This window comes from Metarhizium robertsii (assembly GCF_000187425.2).
Source record: "Metarhizium robertsii ARSEF 23 chromosome Unknown MAA_Scf_12, whole genome shotgun sequence".
Taxonomy (NCBI): domain Eukaryota; kingdom Fungi; phylum Ascomycota; class Sordariomycetes; order Hypocreales; family Clavicipitaceae; genus Metarhizium; species Metarhizium robertsii.
In genome coordinates, this window is record NW_011942152.1 from 401,986 (window position 1) to 417,949 (window position 15,964).

The 15,964-nt window shown below is 52.0% G+C and overlaps 4 protein-coding genes across 4 annotated transcripts; 3 read left to right on the forward strand and 1 right to left on the reverse strand.

Annotated features, from left to right (window-relative positions):
* Window positions 1-458: 458 nt before the first annotated feature.
* Window positions 459-1,523, forward strand: MAA_00190 (fatty acid hydroxylase superfamily protein; the record flags this gene model as incomplete). The annotated part of the gene is made up of 1 exon (XM_007818188.1): window positions 459-1,523. The coding sequence occupies one exon, from the start codon at window positions 459-461 to the stop codon at window positions 1,521-1,523; it is 1,065 nt and encodes a 354-aa protein (XP_007816379.1).
* Window positions 1,524-4,305: 2,782 nt separating this feature from the next.
* On the forward strand, window positions 4,306-5,628 carry MAA_00191 (Protein kinase-like protein; the record flags this gene model as incomplete). The annotated part of the gene is made up of 2 exons (XM_007818189.1): window positions 4,306-5,028; window positions 5,131-5,628. The coding sequence occupies 2 exons, from the start codon at window positions 4,306-4,308 to the stop codon at window positions 5,626-5,628; spliced, it is 1,221 nt and encodes a 406-aa protein (XP_007816380.1).
* Window positions 5,629-8,847: 3,219 nt separating this feature from the next.
* On the forward strand, window positions 8,848-12,674 carry MAA_00192 (zinc finger protein; the record flags this gene model as incomplete). The annotated part of the gene is made up of 5 exons (XM_007818190.1): window positions 8,848-9,040; window positions 9,255-9,350; window positions 9,431-10,071; window positions 10,157-10,280; window positions 10,333-12,674. The coding sequence occupies 5 exons, from the start codon at window positions 8,848-8,850 to the stop codon at window positions 12,672-12,674; spliced, it is 3,396 nt and encodes a 1,131-aa protein (XP_007816381.1).
* Window positions 12,675-13,653: 979 nt separating this feature from the next.
* On the reverse strand, window positions 13,654-15,759 carry MAA_00193 (MFS phosphate transporter; the record flags this gene model as incomplete). Its single annotated transcript, XM_007818191.1, has 2 exons — window positions 13,654-15,132; window positions 15,211-15,759. 2 exons carry the CDS (start codon window positions 15,757-15,759, stop codon window positions 13,654-13,656), a joined length of 2,028 nt encoding a protein of 675 aa, XP_007816382.1.
* Between the last annotated feature and the right edge of the window lie 205 nt (window positions 15,760-15,964).

Below are 15,964 nucleotides of genomic sequence, written 5' to 3' on the forward strand. Positions count from 1 at the left end.
CAGCGTGATTAGAGCTGTACGGCCTCATCCGATACATCAGGCTCCATGACTCCCCTGGGTTTTTGCGAGCCATGACCGTTAAGAGCAATGTAAAAGCATTTACGGATCGTCCAAAAGCACGGGCTGGGTGTCGCGATAATTTGGTGTTGAAGGATTGTTGGTGCTCCACGGACCGGGCCATCGGACGAACAACATTAGCCTTGCGTGCGCGCTTCGAAACATTAGGCTGCCAACGAGTCCTGACGACACGTCATGTTTCCTACCATGTTGGGGGATCGGTAAAGTTGTGTCATCACTCCGCTGTGGACTATAATCGACGGATATTTAAAGGATAGGGTCTTTGAAGGACCTCGAGCCTGTCTGCTTGCACCTCTCAGCTAACTCGCCGATAGATTTTGTGCCTTGTGCAAGAGGCAAAGTGTATCACAAGAATTCAACTTGCAAACAAAAGCGACAACATGACTATAAAACCAAATGCGAAGGACTCGATGAAGTCCACCTGGCGACTGGCCGATAGGAGCACATGGGCCAGGGAGCACTGGATGATCGAGCTGTTCAACGCGCATCCTGTCGACCTGGACAAGCCCATACCAGTGCATCCCAAGACGGACAAGATGCCACATGTCTCTCAGTGGTCGCAGCATCTATGGATCCTCACTTACGCGCTGCTTCCACTCGGGATCCAAGAGGTCTGGACATCGTTGACTGGGCGGCAGAGCCCAGGCTATCTTGGCCTCTTCGCTCTCTACCTCTCTGCCTCGACCGCCATCGCCATCCGCGAAGTCCATATCCTTCGCCGCCTGGGGCACAAGTATGGGTTCCTGGACGGGGACGTAAGTCAGCGTGACGGGGTTCCAGACGTGGGCGTGGCAAAGATTGTCGCCTCTCTCCTCAAAACAACCGGCTCCCGAATCGCCATGGCTCTTTATATGACCCGTAACCACCGCCAATCCCCCGCGGCCTCATTGGGTGACTGGCAATGGTGGGCTTGGCTTGCCGTTGAGAATGGCCTCTATAGTGTCACCCTTGACTTTTGGTTTTACTGGTACCATCGCGCCATGCATGACATCCCATTCCTATGGAAGTACCATCGCACGCATCACCTAACTAAACACCCTAACCCGCTTATGACAGCCTATGCTGATCACGAGCAGGAATTCCTTGACATGGTTGGCATGCCTTTCCTGGCCTACATGACGCTCTGGGCTATAGGCTTACCGCTTGGATTCCATGAATGGTGGATATGCCACCAGTACGTGGTGTATTCGGAGATTTGGGGGCATAGTGGTGTCCGGGCTAATTTTGCGCCGCCCTCGACCGTCGTTTGGCTCCTTGAAGCGTTCCGTATGGACCTTGTGGGCGAGGATCATGACTTGCACCATCGCAAGGGCTGGAGGAAGAGTTTCAATTATGGCAAGCAAACACGGGTGTGGGATCGCATCTTTGGCACTTGCGCTGACCGCATTGAGTCGGCGGCTGGTAATCTTGACTACTCGGACCAAGTAACAATGCCAATATTTTAGTATATATAGGGTTAGTTGAACTATATAAATGCCTTGCTCTGAGTAATAATATGTTGTGGCTGGGTCGAGACGGGCGTACTTGAGCATTCGGGTACGATAGTAAAAAGGGGTCTCGCAAACCAATCAAACTCTGACATGGACATGAAGTCCGCCCAGCTTGGTACGACGGCGCTTTTGCCGTACGTATAATTGACAAGTCATTCTTCCCCATGTCGCAGAATTTTGGTCACGGCCAAAGCACTGGTATCCAAAGCCAAGAAATTTATACATACCGTAGTGACCTGCCATGTACTCTTCGTGGAGGACAACATTCCTATCTGGGTTACACAGATGATTTCGTGGTCCATCTAAGCCACAGTTGGTGTTGGTCTCTACTCCGTACTTGCAAATATTATCATGTCTAGATTACTTGTATTGCTCCAGCGGTAATAGAAAAGACCAAGGGTGACGGTACAAGACCCCGCGAAGTAGTCATGGGCCATCTAATACCATCAAACTAGGTAAAGGTGGCAAGCAAGTCAGCGCAACACACGGTCAGAAATGGGAGCTCATGGGTGAACTTGGGCCGAGGAAGCAGTGGTCCTATAAACACAATCGGTTTGCTTACTACATCTCAACTTGGCGGTCCAAATGAAAAATAATAGTAACTCACGTCGCTACAACTCATGTTTAAACTGGAAAGATCCCTTATCAACTCAGTGACCAACTAGCGGTCAGATGAGACAGAGTTGAACAAGTCGCGGCAAGGCACAGCTGCAATATGAAGGCACACCACGTAATCAGCTCTGGCACTTTTCCGGCATCGAAGGTGCCTCTCGCACATGTCTCTCCTGTCGCCTGTCCTTGTCTATCAACTAGTGCAACGAGGCCAGCCATAAATGATGTGCGGGATCGAGGGGGGGCGTTTCGCAACACGCTTCGGGGATGAACGGCTTGAGGGCATTGTGAATAGAACCAGATAGGAAATGGGTGTGTCACACACTCACAAGGCTCACGCATCTCTTGCGCAAAGCATGTCATATGGAACAAGCACAGAAGGTGGCTCGGCAGCCGAGCAAAGCAGGCCTGAGCACGAGCTTGAGCTTGAGCATCGATCTGGTCGAGCATGGATGGCATCGACATGCCGCCACCCCCTCTCTCTGTCTGCACCAGAGGTTCCTTTGCAGCGAGGCAACGCAGTTATCCATGTACACGCTTCTGATGCATGCGCATGCTTGCATGGCCGCAACGTCGAGGGAGGTATATGAGGGTAAGGCGTGAGCTAACCCCGGGAAGGCTTTAGCTCAAGCTGCCTGCGCAAAAGACGTTTTCGCCTCAGATGTTGTTTCGGGCGATGAAAACCACCAACAAACCAAACACAGCGGGCGGGAAGTGCAATGCGTTTCTCCCCAGAGGAACACATGCTCCGTGCTCGGGACAAGTTTAGAAATCATGGACCAAAGGAGCCCCCTCAGCTGCGTAGTGTTTGATAGCTCTGCCGTGATGGAGGGGATGAACGGGCGGCAGCTCATGCGGGCTTTCGAGCAACCCTGCGGAGTAAAGGAGAGGAAGCTCTGTGACGTCGCTGGCCGTTTCCAAATGTTCCAGATATTCTTGTATCCGGACGTGCAATTGCGGGTCCGATGAGTTGCCCCAACCCTTTTCTGTGTACCGAGCCAACGAGCGTGGCATTCCGTCTCGTCTGTTTGCAATGGCTTCCAGGGCGTGGCCCCACCGCAGACGGCACCTGGACTTGATGGCATCTGCGCCATCGATGTCCATTCTAAAGTCTGGTGCGTAGCTCGGGGCGGCCTAGGGGGCAACTGATGATGTGCGCATAGTACTTTGTACCAGTGGACCCGGCATGTTCCAATGCCTCGGTGCTGAGTGGAATCAACTCTGATCAATGCTTCCAGATTGTCCCTTGGTGCGTGCCCCGTGCCTCGGGGTGCCTGTGATGCAAGGAAGGGTCGACGGTGGCTCCCCGGCCGCTTCTGCCTCCCCCTTGCCCCCTGTTCTCCTTTCCTGCTGATTGGACGCCTGTGCCCAACAAATTTCATCCACTGAAGTCGGGACTTGGAGGCTGGAGCCTGCCACGCGCCCCTCGTTCTCCTGATTCGTCTCTCGTCCGCCATCTTGGACAAGATGGCGACGGTCTCTTGTGTACACTGCAGCCTGCATCTGGTCAGTAAAACACAATCCAGATCATCAGTCTTTGCTTTCAACGAGTCTGCGGCAGCCGCATGCGAGTCGAGTTGGCCTCGGGGCCCGCATCTTCAGCCAAGCACCGTGGCACCAAACCTCGCCTGATCAAGCCACTCGATCAACGGCCAGATTGACTTGGCTCATTGACTGATTGACGCCTTGAGAGTACTCCGCTACCACTGCCGCTTTCACATGGGCGCGACGCTTCCTTTAACTGGCCCACCCACGCTCAACCGCATCCTCCAAACCTCCCATTTTGCTTTAAACTACTCCTTGGAAGGGCAATAGGTCGTGTGCGCTGTTCCAACGTCACCTCGACTGCAGGCCTCGGTATCACTTCTCAAGAGTTCCTGTGTCCTTCTTTGAGTCGTCTATGAGTCTTCTGCTTCACGCTTCTGACAGCAACCGCCGCCGTGAAACCTGGTGCGCGTAGCCTTGTCTGCGCGAATCCGCCCTGAAATTGACGGCATCCACCATCTCTAGGTTAATGAAACACCAGATAGCCGCCCGTTTTTTACTTTAATTCTTGCCTCCTTCTTCCTTTTTATTTTCTCCTCCCCTGCTTGGTTGGACGGACAGCCCTGTCGCTTCATCCATCATGTCGCCTGCCGCTGCAGTCTCTGCTGCCGAACATGGTCACGTTCGCTTCATCCCCCTGAAATACGACAACAGTGACTCTCAACGCTCGGCAATGAAACTCATCCTCACGCTGTTTCCTCACTGGGCCGAGGACGAACCTCACATCGATTTTGTCCGTTTCACCGACGGCATCACCAACACCTTGCTCAAGGCAGTCAACCGCCGTCCGGGGCTCACCAAGGCTGACATCGACAAGGATGCTGTCCTGCTCCGAGCCTACGGAAACGGTACCGATGTCCTTATCGATCGTGAGCGTGAGGCAGCAAACCATGAACTCCTCATGAGATACCACCTGGCTCCTCAGCTGCTGGCTCGATTTGGCAACGGCATGCTCTACCGCTTCATCCCAGGCGCGGTCGCTCAGCCCAAAGATCTGGCCGATCCTCTCATCCTCAAGGCTATTGCTCGACGACTAGCCCAGTGGCATGCCACTGTGCCATGTATCCCAGACTCGTCCCTTCGGCGAAACAGCTCCACTAACGGCGACGCCAATAATCATGCCCTCCTGCTGAACGCCGCCGCCGGAAAGCCTATCCCCAATGTCTGGACGACGATGCAGAAGTGGATCTTGGCCTTGCCTACAGACACAGAGTCGCGTCGTGAGAGACGAGCTCTGCTGCAGGAAGAGCTTGAAAACATGGTCAAGCGTCTTGCCCACCGCCCTGGATTGGGTAACAATGGGGTATGTTGCCTGAGACACTCTACCCTCCCCCTCGGTCCCTTCCTCAATCCTACATCCGACCTTCACAAATTGACGTTTGCTAACCGACACGTGAATGTATAGCTGGTATTTGCTCACTGCGATCTCCTCTGCGCCAATGTAATTATTCATCGAGATGGCAGCACGGAGCCGTCCGTTAGCTTCATTGACTACGAGTATGGAACTCCATCGCCGGTTGCCTTTGACATTTCAAACCACTTTGCCGAATGGGTGGGCTACAATTGCGACTATGCCGCCATTCCCACCAAATTTCAGCGTCTTGCATTCATCCGAGAGTACATTGCCTCATACGCTAAATTGTCTGGCGAGGCAATGGACGAGGAAGAAGAGACTCGGAAGCTGATGGAGGAAGTGGATGTGTTCCGGGGTGTTCCCGGCTTCTTCTGGGGCATCTGGTCCTTGATCCAAGCCATGATCTCCCACATCGACTTCGACTACGCCTCATACGCCGAGGAGAGGCTCGGCGAGTATTGGGCCTTCAAGGCTGAAGATGACGGCACCCGTGCAGCCTCCGGCAAGCAAATACCCCTACGAGAAGAGAAATGGGCGAGCAGCGAATGATGAGTGTGCCAAGTGCACACACCCCACAGAAGAGATGGGTGAGCTAGGCCGTGAGAACAGGATAAGACTGAGACCGGAAAAAACCCCGGGGGGGTGTAATTGCTAATGCGCTCGCCTTCATCCGGAATTATCAGTTTGTGGTCATAAGTATTCGACCACTAGGTGGCGTTGAGCGACTCCAAAGGGGTCGAACTTCCTGAACCCCCGCTGTAGTACCTGATCTAGCCTCTGTCACCCCAAAAAAGAATCGTAACGATTGATTCTGGACAGAGACAGGACATAGCACGAAAACATTGCGGTTCCACCTACGCGGGTGCGGGTATTTTCTTGGTAGGGTCAGGCGCGGCGTTGGTATTTCAAACAAGCTGCCTAGTGGTCCATTTGAGACAGAGGAGAGACAGCTCAACCGTGGCATTATACATATAGATGGAGGAATGGCCATTCAAGTTAAAAGGCAGCCATTCAACATGACATACAGTAGCTTCGCAGGCGCCCGGATACGTACTGATTATTTTCAGCATACTATACACTATACAGGAGTAAATACATGGCGGCAATTGTGGAATTCATGAATAATAAAAGGGCACAGCGCGGCCTAGATCAGCAAACCAATGCTTATCAGCGTGACCCTTTGACGTTTCGGAATATATTCATCATGACCTGCCTTCGGTTTGCCTTGAGAAAGAATAAATGTTGGGTTGAAAGCAACATGGCCAACACAGGAGACTTTATCTGATCCGCAGGTTATCAAGTGTTGCTGCTGGAAGCATCAAAACGCCGATTGTTATTTTAATCTCATCCCTAATACTACCTACCGCAGGTGGGCTTATGCACGGCATTACCCACGGTCCTTGCTCCGGCTGTCGCATCCCTATACAGAAGACTCCCTGCTTCTCTGGCCACTGCATTCGTCCCAATCTACCAAGGTAGGTAGGTACTTGTTTGTTCTTAAACACGGAGTGTACGACCCCAGCCACCGACCCAATCTGTTCACCTGCAGGCAATGGGACACACACGTACAGACACATGGAGTACGGGGTAACTGTCAAGCCATAAGCCGTTAGCCAGCCAAAGTCGCGGAGCCTAGTCTGCCAAAAGATCCCATTAACGCCAACGAATCACAGCATGCTGAGGAGCACAGCCTTGGGGCATGGGTGCGTATACTGGAGTGATTTGGAGGTACTACTACTACTCCGTACGGAGTATTATTCTGATAATTGGGGCTGGAATGCAGTTAGAAAGTCCAAAGACCAATGGAATGCACCCTTCGAGGCGGTCAGAAACATTCCCACCTGGTCCGGCTCTGCTGTGACTCTTGTTTTATTCTTTTCGTTCTTGGGGAGAGATTTTGTGAGAGAGGACAAACAAGAGGTGAATGTAATAGACTGACAAAGGGTAAGCAGGATTAGATGAGCGATATTTCAGCTCATGTATGTGGTATGGAGCCCGAGGGATTTCGAGCGGAAGACGGGAAATGCAAGGACTGTCAGCTTGGGTACGTATGATGAACCTGCATCAGAGTACGTAGGCCATAGAGGTTGACAGCGACAGGGTCATGGGCGAGAGAAAGAGCCGGACTGGCTTGCGTTCCGGCGACACGGGCAGTCAAGTTGTGGGCTTCCGAGGCGTGGGCTTCCGAGGCGGATGGGCAATGGACGGCGGATGCAGGGCTGGGATGCAGACACAGCTCGTGACAGGGCTCTGGCTTCGGCCAGGCTCGTCGTTGCAGATTGAATGAGTTCGCAGAGCGGCCGACTGGGTGAGAGGTGAGTGTTGGAGGCGCCAGGGGAACTGGGCTGGCAAGCTCGCAAGCTGTCGAGACGGCTAGCATTGAACCCACTCGAGCACCTGGCACCTGGCACTTGGCATCTAGCACCTTCCTGGCCGGGTCCTCCCGCTGGGTGCGCAAGGGTTTGGGAGGAAAGGCCCTTGGGCTTCGAGGCTGGAGGTACGGACACGTACGTACCTGACATCATGTGCCAATGCGCAACAAACACTGTATGGGGACTCTGAGGCATAACGTCTAAAGTGTACTAATCCGTACAGTGTGAAATAGCGACTCCAGGACACCCGCCAAGTCCCTCCGGCGCCGTTGTCCCACTCACCCATCAAGCACCCACTTTCCCTAACCATAACGGCGTGGGTGCCCCTCCCCCACCGTGCTACTCCTGCGGCCTGCCATGTACATATCGCCCAAGCAGCCAAGTGCCAAGTTCATCCATGGAATAATACCACGGCGTCCAACGTCCGTCCCATGGCATCCATGGCATCCATGTCACTAAGTCCAAGGTAATGCTTCCCAGTCGCTGCCAGCTCCCTTGCTGGCATTGTTGATAACTACCATGTCGCTGCACGTTGCTGTTGCACGCCCCCCCTTCCTTCCCGCCAGAACGGACGCGAGACAGAAGAAAGGACGAGAAACGTCAAACGGCCCTGGTTGATGGCTGATGGCTGACGATAGCTGACCTGTTTGGCACCAGCAAGACATGGACTGTTCTGCATACAAACACACGCCGCCGCCACACACCCAGTCAGCAATCTGAACACAAACACGCAGACGGACAGCGCAGACGGACAAGAAACAGACGCACACCCACAAGCCAGAGAGACACACCAGTTGGCTCTTTTGAGCACTCACACACACCACCACTCCTCTGTCAGCTCTGGCTCTGCTCTGTTCGTCTCTGCTCCATAATACTCGCTCACACAATCCACATATTCCGTACTCCGTACTCCGTGCTCCGTACACAGGCACAGACACAGGACAGGACACACACACTGCCCCCCGTCGCGACGAGTGACGAGTCCCAGTCCCAGACTATGTTGTATGGGAAAGAAAACAAGCACCTTGTGTTGTTGAATGTCTCCCCTGGAAGCCAGAGCCCGATCCTGATCTTGAGCCTGAGCCTGAGCCATGGAACAAGGCCGATGTTGCTGGCACTCTCTTCTTGTTCCTGAACTCTCACCTCGGTTTTTTGCCTGAATTGTCGAAACGAGCTCCCTCGTTGGTTGACATCCCCCAACCAACCTCCATCACCAACCTAACATCCGCTGTACATTTTGGTACCTGCGATAGCAACAAGCGATATCGGGCTTCTCGCCTTGGGAGCGGCATCAAAAAGGGAAGACAAGGAGCCTTGACGCCAAGCTTATTCGCTCTTCGTCCCCTCCGAGGTAACTATGTCTATATGGTAGGCTTTGGGGGATGAAGTCGTGACTATGTCTGGCACTGGCGCAGATCATGCTGCGCCGGACCTCGGTGTCGCCATCCGCCAGTTACTCAACCAGCAAGCCGATATCCAGTCGAGGCTTTCTGTTTTGATCGCTGCCCGACATGGTCTGGAAATCCCAGTTGAGCTAGACATGTTACGCCATAAGCTGCGCGTTCTTGAGGATCTGGCAGACCACTACGGTATGTTGATAATTTTGTAATTTAAATATCAAGGTTTTTCTCTTCTTTTTTTGCGTCACTCCCGCCGCCTGGCATCTCGCGATATGCTAGGTGTACATGGGAAGAGGACCTTTGATTTCTTTGCTATACCTGCTGTATGACTTGTCGGGCTGTGAAGCAGACAATGTGGTTGAGTTCGTTGCTGACGGAAACCTCTCTGTCTTTGTGTAAGCAGATCTGGCATCCAAGATTCCTATTCTCTCTGGTCCAGAAGAAGCGCGAGCGCTTCAGTATCGGTGTGAATGTGTCGAGGCAGTATGCTTGCAAAACGGTATGTCGTTACAAATGAGTGCCTCTCCCTTACTAGTACAGAGGAAGCACGAGCTGAATGATGGCTAATGCGCCAAATAGAAGTGGATGTTATAGAGCCGTTGAGGAAGTCGCTGCCCTCGGCGCCGCCAGACTTTGGTATCTGGTTGGAAAGGCATCTCGAACTGCACGATTCGATTCCACAGCATCGCTCTGAAGCGCACGCAGAGGCGGTTGGGTGGAAACTTCGATCGATGCTATCTTTCAAATGTTGGCATGACCAATGCGCCCACTATGTTTACGGCTTCGCCAGCCAAGGAGAAAGAGACAGTCACAGTCTTATTCACCAATCCCCCGCAAAGAGGGATTCTGGATTCTCTGTGGAAACCTCTCCCCCAGTGCCATCCATCGGCGAGCAATCTCTTCGGCTTCTAAACAGTTCCCAATCGAATCGACATCCCCCACCAGTGCAAACTGCAAACCTGCCTCCGTCTTCTAGTTTATCAGTCATCAGCCCCCAACTTCCACCCGAAGAAAAGGACGACTTATCCGCAAATTATACCTTTCATGCACCAACCGGGCCCAGGGGTGTGCGCAGGAGCTCGAGTGACGCCGATATCGAAGCCATGCTACCGCCTTTAAAAAGATCAAAGACAAACCAACCGCGGTTAGAATCCATTGGAGAGCTCCAGCTATTTCCCGAGACAGGACCGTGCCTTCGGTGCAGAATAGCCAAGAAAAAGGTACACATACACTTTCCTTATACCTTGTCTTTGAATTATGAAATGATGGCTTGAGTTGCTGATAATGATGTTTTCCCATGTCTAGTGTGATACTAATAAGCCTTGTTCGAATTGTTCCGATAATCCCCCTTCTGGAAAGGAGGAGCATTGGGGCGTAATAGGCTGTTTTCGTAACCCGCTTGCTTCCTTTGCAGATATTTTGCTACCCGGTATGCTCTGTGCGCAAAGAACCTTTTTTTGCTTTTCTGACCACATTCACAGGGCCCATATCTCCAAGACAAGCCCGCACTCCAATAACATCCCCTCTTTCGCAACGCCGGGGCATAAACGAGTACCTTGAATCCGCTTGTTCTTTCCCCGACAACTTCAAAGAGATCGTCAAAGAAAACGCTGACTTTCCGGACGGTTTCTGGTGGTCAGCACATCTCGACTCCAGACACAGCTCCACCGACGGGACATCAGGATATAACCGCGATGCACCCAGGCGGGCCCCTCCCGTGCTCGCTGCCATCGCTAGTAGTTGGCACGCGCAGGATACCGCCTACGATCTTTTCCAGCTGCTTCGAATCACCGGTTCATTATCGACGTCGCGAGAAAATGAGGAGGCATCATTTCCAACATTGTATTCCGCCAAGTTATTACTTCGCGAGGCTATATTTTACGGAATCATTCACCCGGATCCTCTTTTTCGTGTTGGATCAACATTCAACCTAAAGAATCCACCCGAGGGAGTTGATTTAGACGAGCATATGCGGCAACTCGAGGACTGTCTGCTACGGTTTCTCCAATCATTTGAGATAATGTGCTCTTCTAGATCAGATAAACGACCAAGGGATCTTCTAGCGGAGTTTCTCTCGGTTTGTATTTTCAGCGCAACGAGGACGCTTTTGCTGGACATGGCCCCAGCTTTGAATGCTACGCCAGTGTTCCAGCACCAACTACGATCCCCGACAGGCAACACCAGCCACGTTATCCATAGCATGTACCGGGCTTTGGTCCAGCTATTCTGTTCATCCGGCCCGCTCTTTACAGATAGTTGGGAAGGAGGCATGTCCCATGAAGACTCGTCTCTCTATTACAGTATCAATCACCTAATTCGGAGAGATATGTGGGTAAATGAAGGGATCGAGTCAAGTGCCGATTTTCTTTTAAAACTTGGCGACAGCTATTTTGATAGTTGGGGTTTCAATGGCTTCCTTCGGCAGCGAAAACCAAACAGTTCAGCTTGGCAGTCGTCTTCCGCGCCTCTCCTTCGTTCTGTGCAAGAACAGCATCGGCCCCAGCTGCCTATGGTGGCACCGCCGCTTGGTCCCCAAATGTGGCATTCAAGTTTCCAAGATGACGTAGGGCTGCCGCAGCGTCGCACATCGGACCTTGGGAGTGTACCGTATGGTCCAGAGGTGGAAAGAGCACGACGGCATACAGTAGGTGAAGCATCTGTAACCCCAAGTCAGCTTGAAACTCCGTGGAAAGCTCCTGGCTCTCCGTCGCGATTTAGGTCTCCCTATCATCGACCTTTGCGACGCGTGTACTGCGTCAAGTGCAATGAGTACCCTGAAGGATTTCGAGGGGAACACGAGCTAAGGAGACATACTGATGCAAAACACTCGGCAATGGTTCGTCGTTGGGTTTGCTGCGAACCCGAAAATGCAAGAGATGCTTCCCTCAAACCAGTCGTGTCGCTATCCAGTTGCAAGGCATGTATGGCTCAAAAGCAGTATGGCGCCTACTATAATGCTGCCGCACACTTACGACGGGCACACTTTAGTCCTCATCGTGGTGGCAAAGCCAGTGGTGACTGGCCGCCTATGTCCGTCTTGAAAGATTGGATGCGAGAAGTACGGCAACCACTTGATCCTATGCAAGCAGAATATCTCAGCGGAGGGGAAGAAGACGGTGGTGATCCGGCATTAGAATCATCAACATCTACATCCAGGGCCATACCGGAAGCATCAGCGTCTAGGGCTTATATGGTGTCCCCTATAGACGATCCGTGGCGACGTGGGAGCTCAAGTCAGTCTACTCAATCCGGACCACGGCCGACGGATAACCGAAGCCAATGCCCTCACCCAGACTGTGGGAGGATAGTTAAAGATCTGGCGGCGCACATGCTGACACATCAAGAAGAGCGTCCAGAAAAATGCCCTATTGTCAGTTGTGAATATCATACAAAGGGATTTGCTCGGAAGTACGACAAGAATCGCCACGCTCTCACGCATTATCGAGGTACAATGGTTTGTCCCTTCTGTCCCGGAGTGGGTTCCCCATATGAGAAGGCCTTTTGTCGAGCAGACGTCTTCAAGCGGCATCTTGCCACAGCCCACAATGTTGATCAAACGCCAACAAATAACCGCAGCGGCAGTCTGGCGCATCTTCTGGACGGCCATGGCCCAACTTCTACACACAACTTTGGGGCCCGTTGCTCAATTTGCGGGGGCCGGTTTGCCACAGCGCAGGACTTCTACGAGCACTTGGATGAATGTGTACTTCGGGTTATTGTGCCTGTGCCCATACCTACCGCAAACCACACCCGTCCACAGCATTCAGAAGCGGCAGATTCTATCAGTCCGTTGCAAACTGAAGCCCCCAATAGAATGTCTTGACCCTCCCCCATTATGCCCCCTCAGTTTCGGCTATTAAGTTTGGCGACATTTTGATTTTTTTCAGAGGGTCTATGGCTAGACCGTTGTGCTTCACTTCGCCAGGGGATAAGGAGCTGCATAAAGCGGGCAGTTGGAAGGGAAATCTTTCCAGAACAGCTACTTCACAGCCGCTATTATATGTGGGAAGGAACATTTGGAGGAAAATACCCAAAGGAGACGCATCCTGTATCTGAGCATTGCAGTAAAACTCCAGCGGGTTTTTGATTTAGCACATCATACGATGGACTGGCGTTGTTTTTAGTTTAGAAAAGTGGAACGGAAACTACGGGAGGGGATAGGATATACCTACTACTGTCGACATGGCATGGTGTTGGGAGTTCAAAGACGTGGCGGGTACATTATTGTCAAAGAAGGCAGGTATTCTCCATATTCTCCATGCGAGATGATTTCTCTCAAACTTCTTCTTTTTTTCATGTTTTACGCTATTCTTCGTTTCGTGTAGGAATATTTGAAATCTTGGGGCTCATGAGTAAAAGACATGGTCGTGTGCTGAAGAAACTTGCTGCGCTCATTCTTGCCCGTAGTCAGAATTCAAAGTTCACAATTTAGATGGCATTGACGAATCTACAATCGCGCTAGGCCAAATCACACAATAATAAGCCAGATATGTTTTTATAGAAGAATTATTTTCACCACGTAGTGATCGTCTAACTGCACCTATAGTCTAGTTAATAGACCTGATAGACATGACATCTCAAGATGCCTGTGACAGCGATATAAATTCGCCATAGCAAATGATGCAAATACTAGTATAAACATCAAAACTGAGACCCTATAAAGACCTCCATGCCTTTTAGCCTGAAAACGCCGAAACAAAACCGCACATTGCCCAAAAGAAGCACCTCGAACCTGTGATGCTATGCAATATTCGTGATACGCCAGAAAGATGTATATATTCGTTTTGAGGTATATTGGGTGGTTATTTTGTATCACCACTAACCTTTTCACTGAGGACGCCGGGAGAGCTGTTCATATTTCCAGGGCTCGAGCGTTTGAAGTAGGCGTGAATCTCAGCAGAGAACTCACCATCGTCAGGCATGCCATGGTCATGGTCACCTTCAGTTTCCTTGGGCCCACGGGTAGCCTGGACGGCCTCCCACTCTGTTCGCATATCAGCAATCTTAGCCTTCCAGTCCGCCTCAGGATCATAGGTCTTGTGGAGACCACAGATGCGCTCCCACAGACTCAGATGTTGGGGGTGGACAGCGATCCCGTGATACTCATTGGCCTTGCCGTCACGAATATATCTCCACCGGCGCTCCTGTTCCTTGAGATCCAGACCGGTTGTGTCTGGGAGGTAGAGGAAGGTAAGGAACATGCCAGCAAGACCAAACCAAGGAACAACGTAGAACTTGGTCTGGTCGTCGATGTAGTTGTAGAGGACAGAGGCAAGCAGAGCACCAGCCTTGCCCATGCAGGCAGAGAATCCGTGAGCAGTGGCACGGATGGGAGTTGGGAAAACCTCGCCGGCAATCAGGAAAGTGACAGAGTTGGGGCCGAACTGGTTGAAGAAGGAAGACAAAAAGTACATGGCTTGGAAGGAGTGAATGCCTTCAGGACTAGTATAGTACTTGTAGCGGAAGGCAGGGATGACAAACATGAGGAAGCACATGAAGAAGCCAACCTGCTGCATCATCTTGCGGCCGTAAAGCTTGTTGTCGATGAGAAGAGATGCAAGATAGTAACCAGCCAGCGAGACGGTGATGTTGACCAGGTTCCAAGTCCAGTTCGTCATGAGAGAGTTGGGGTTGTTCGAGATAACCTTGATGAACTGACCCTGGAATAGTTTGTTGCCGTAGAAAAAGACATCGTTGCAGAACCAAGTGCCGGCAGTGGCTAACAAACGGCCACCGAAGTGGGTGAAGCAGAAGCGTAGGGCAGTGACGTCGTAGCCAGTGACATTGGTACGGTTCTTTGCTTGAGCGAGTTGCTTAGAAGCGTTGGGCATCTTCCAAGTTCTGTAGTAGACGAGCCAGAGAGTACCAATCGCAGGGAAAGCGAAAGACAGACGGAAAGCATACTGAGCAGCCGAGGTGGTGTAAGGTGGCGCGCCAGATCCCTTGTTGAAGATGACAAGCAGGACAATGAGGAGAACCTGGTTGACAAACTGACCCCAGCCCTGCATCAGGAAGGCCATGGTGACACGGCGGCCACGGTGGAGACGATCCTCCTTGGTGGACATCTTGCCAGCGGTGACAGCATTTTCGAGAGAAGAGGTGGCGGTAATAGGGTACTCGCCACCGACACCCAGCGAGTAGAAGAACAAGGACCAGGCGTAGCAAATGACCCAGCCCTCGAGAGTAAGGCCCCAAGAGGCAGTGAGCATGAGAAGACCAACAAACATGATGATGGCATCCTGGATCAAGCCCCAGCGACGACCAACCCAGTCACCAATAACCTAGAAAGAACAAGGCATTATTAGTTAGCAATTGGACTTGGTAAGGCGACGCAACGGTAGGATTGGAAGAAGACTTACGCCAACAAAGACCTGGCCAACCATGATACCAATAATCTCAAGGTATGTGACACTAGCAATCCAGTTCTTGCTGCAAACCTGGTGCTTTCCCCAGCATTCAGGCCAGACTTTGGCGAAGAGTGGCTCCAAGTTGCCAATGGAGAAGAGAACATAGCCTTCGAGACCGAGACCAGCACCGGGAATAACGGCATGTCGGAAGTACCAGGAAAGGGGAGAAAGGGGATCTTTCTTCATCATCGAGCCAATAGTGGTCAATTCCTTGGCAGCAGCCTCACGATCAACTTGGCTAACAAATTTGACACGCTGCATCCATGGCAAATCAGCCCAGTACACACCATCAGGTGTATATGAGTCGTCGGGACGAGTTACATGGCTGAAAATGCGCTGCTCGTCGGGGGTACCGTGTTGAATGATGAAGTCATCGCTGTCGTGGTCGCCAGGAGGCCCGTGGGGAATGGGAATTTCGCCAGGAATAGACTGGTGGTGATGATGGTGATGATGGTGGTGATGAACTCCCGAATCAGAGTCGGACGAATCAGGACCGGCCATCGGATGTTACTGACCCCGCGGGAGATGGTGCCAAGCAGATTTGGGCGGCAGATTGGATCTGTTTGAGGCGCACCGAGAGACAGATGCAGGCAGAGAAGGGGTGTGTCGGGAGCGGAGGGCGGATGGCTGAACGGGCCAACACACAGCCAGAGACGTGCAGGGCAAGAAAATGTAGGTCCGTTTCAATCTGATTTGATGTTTTTCG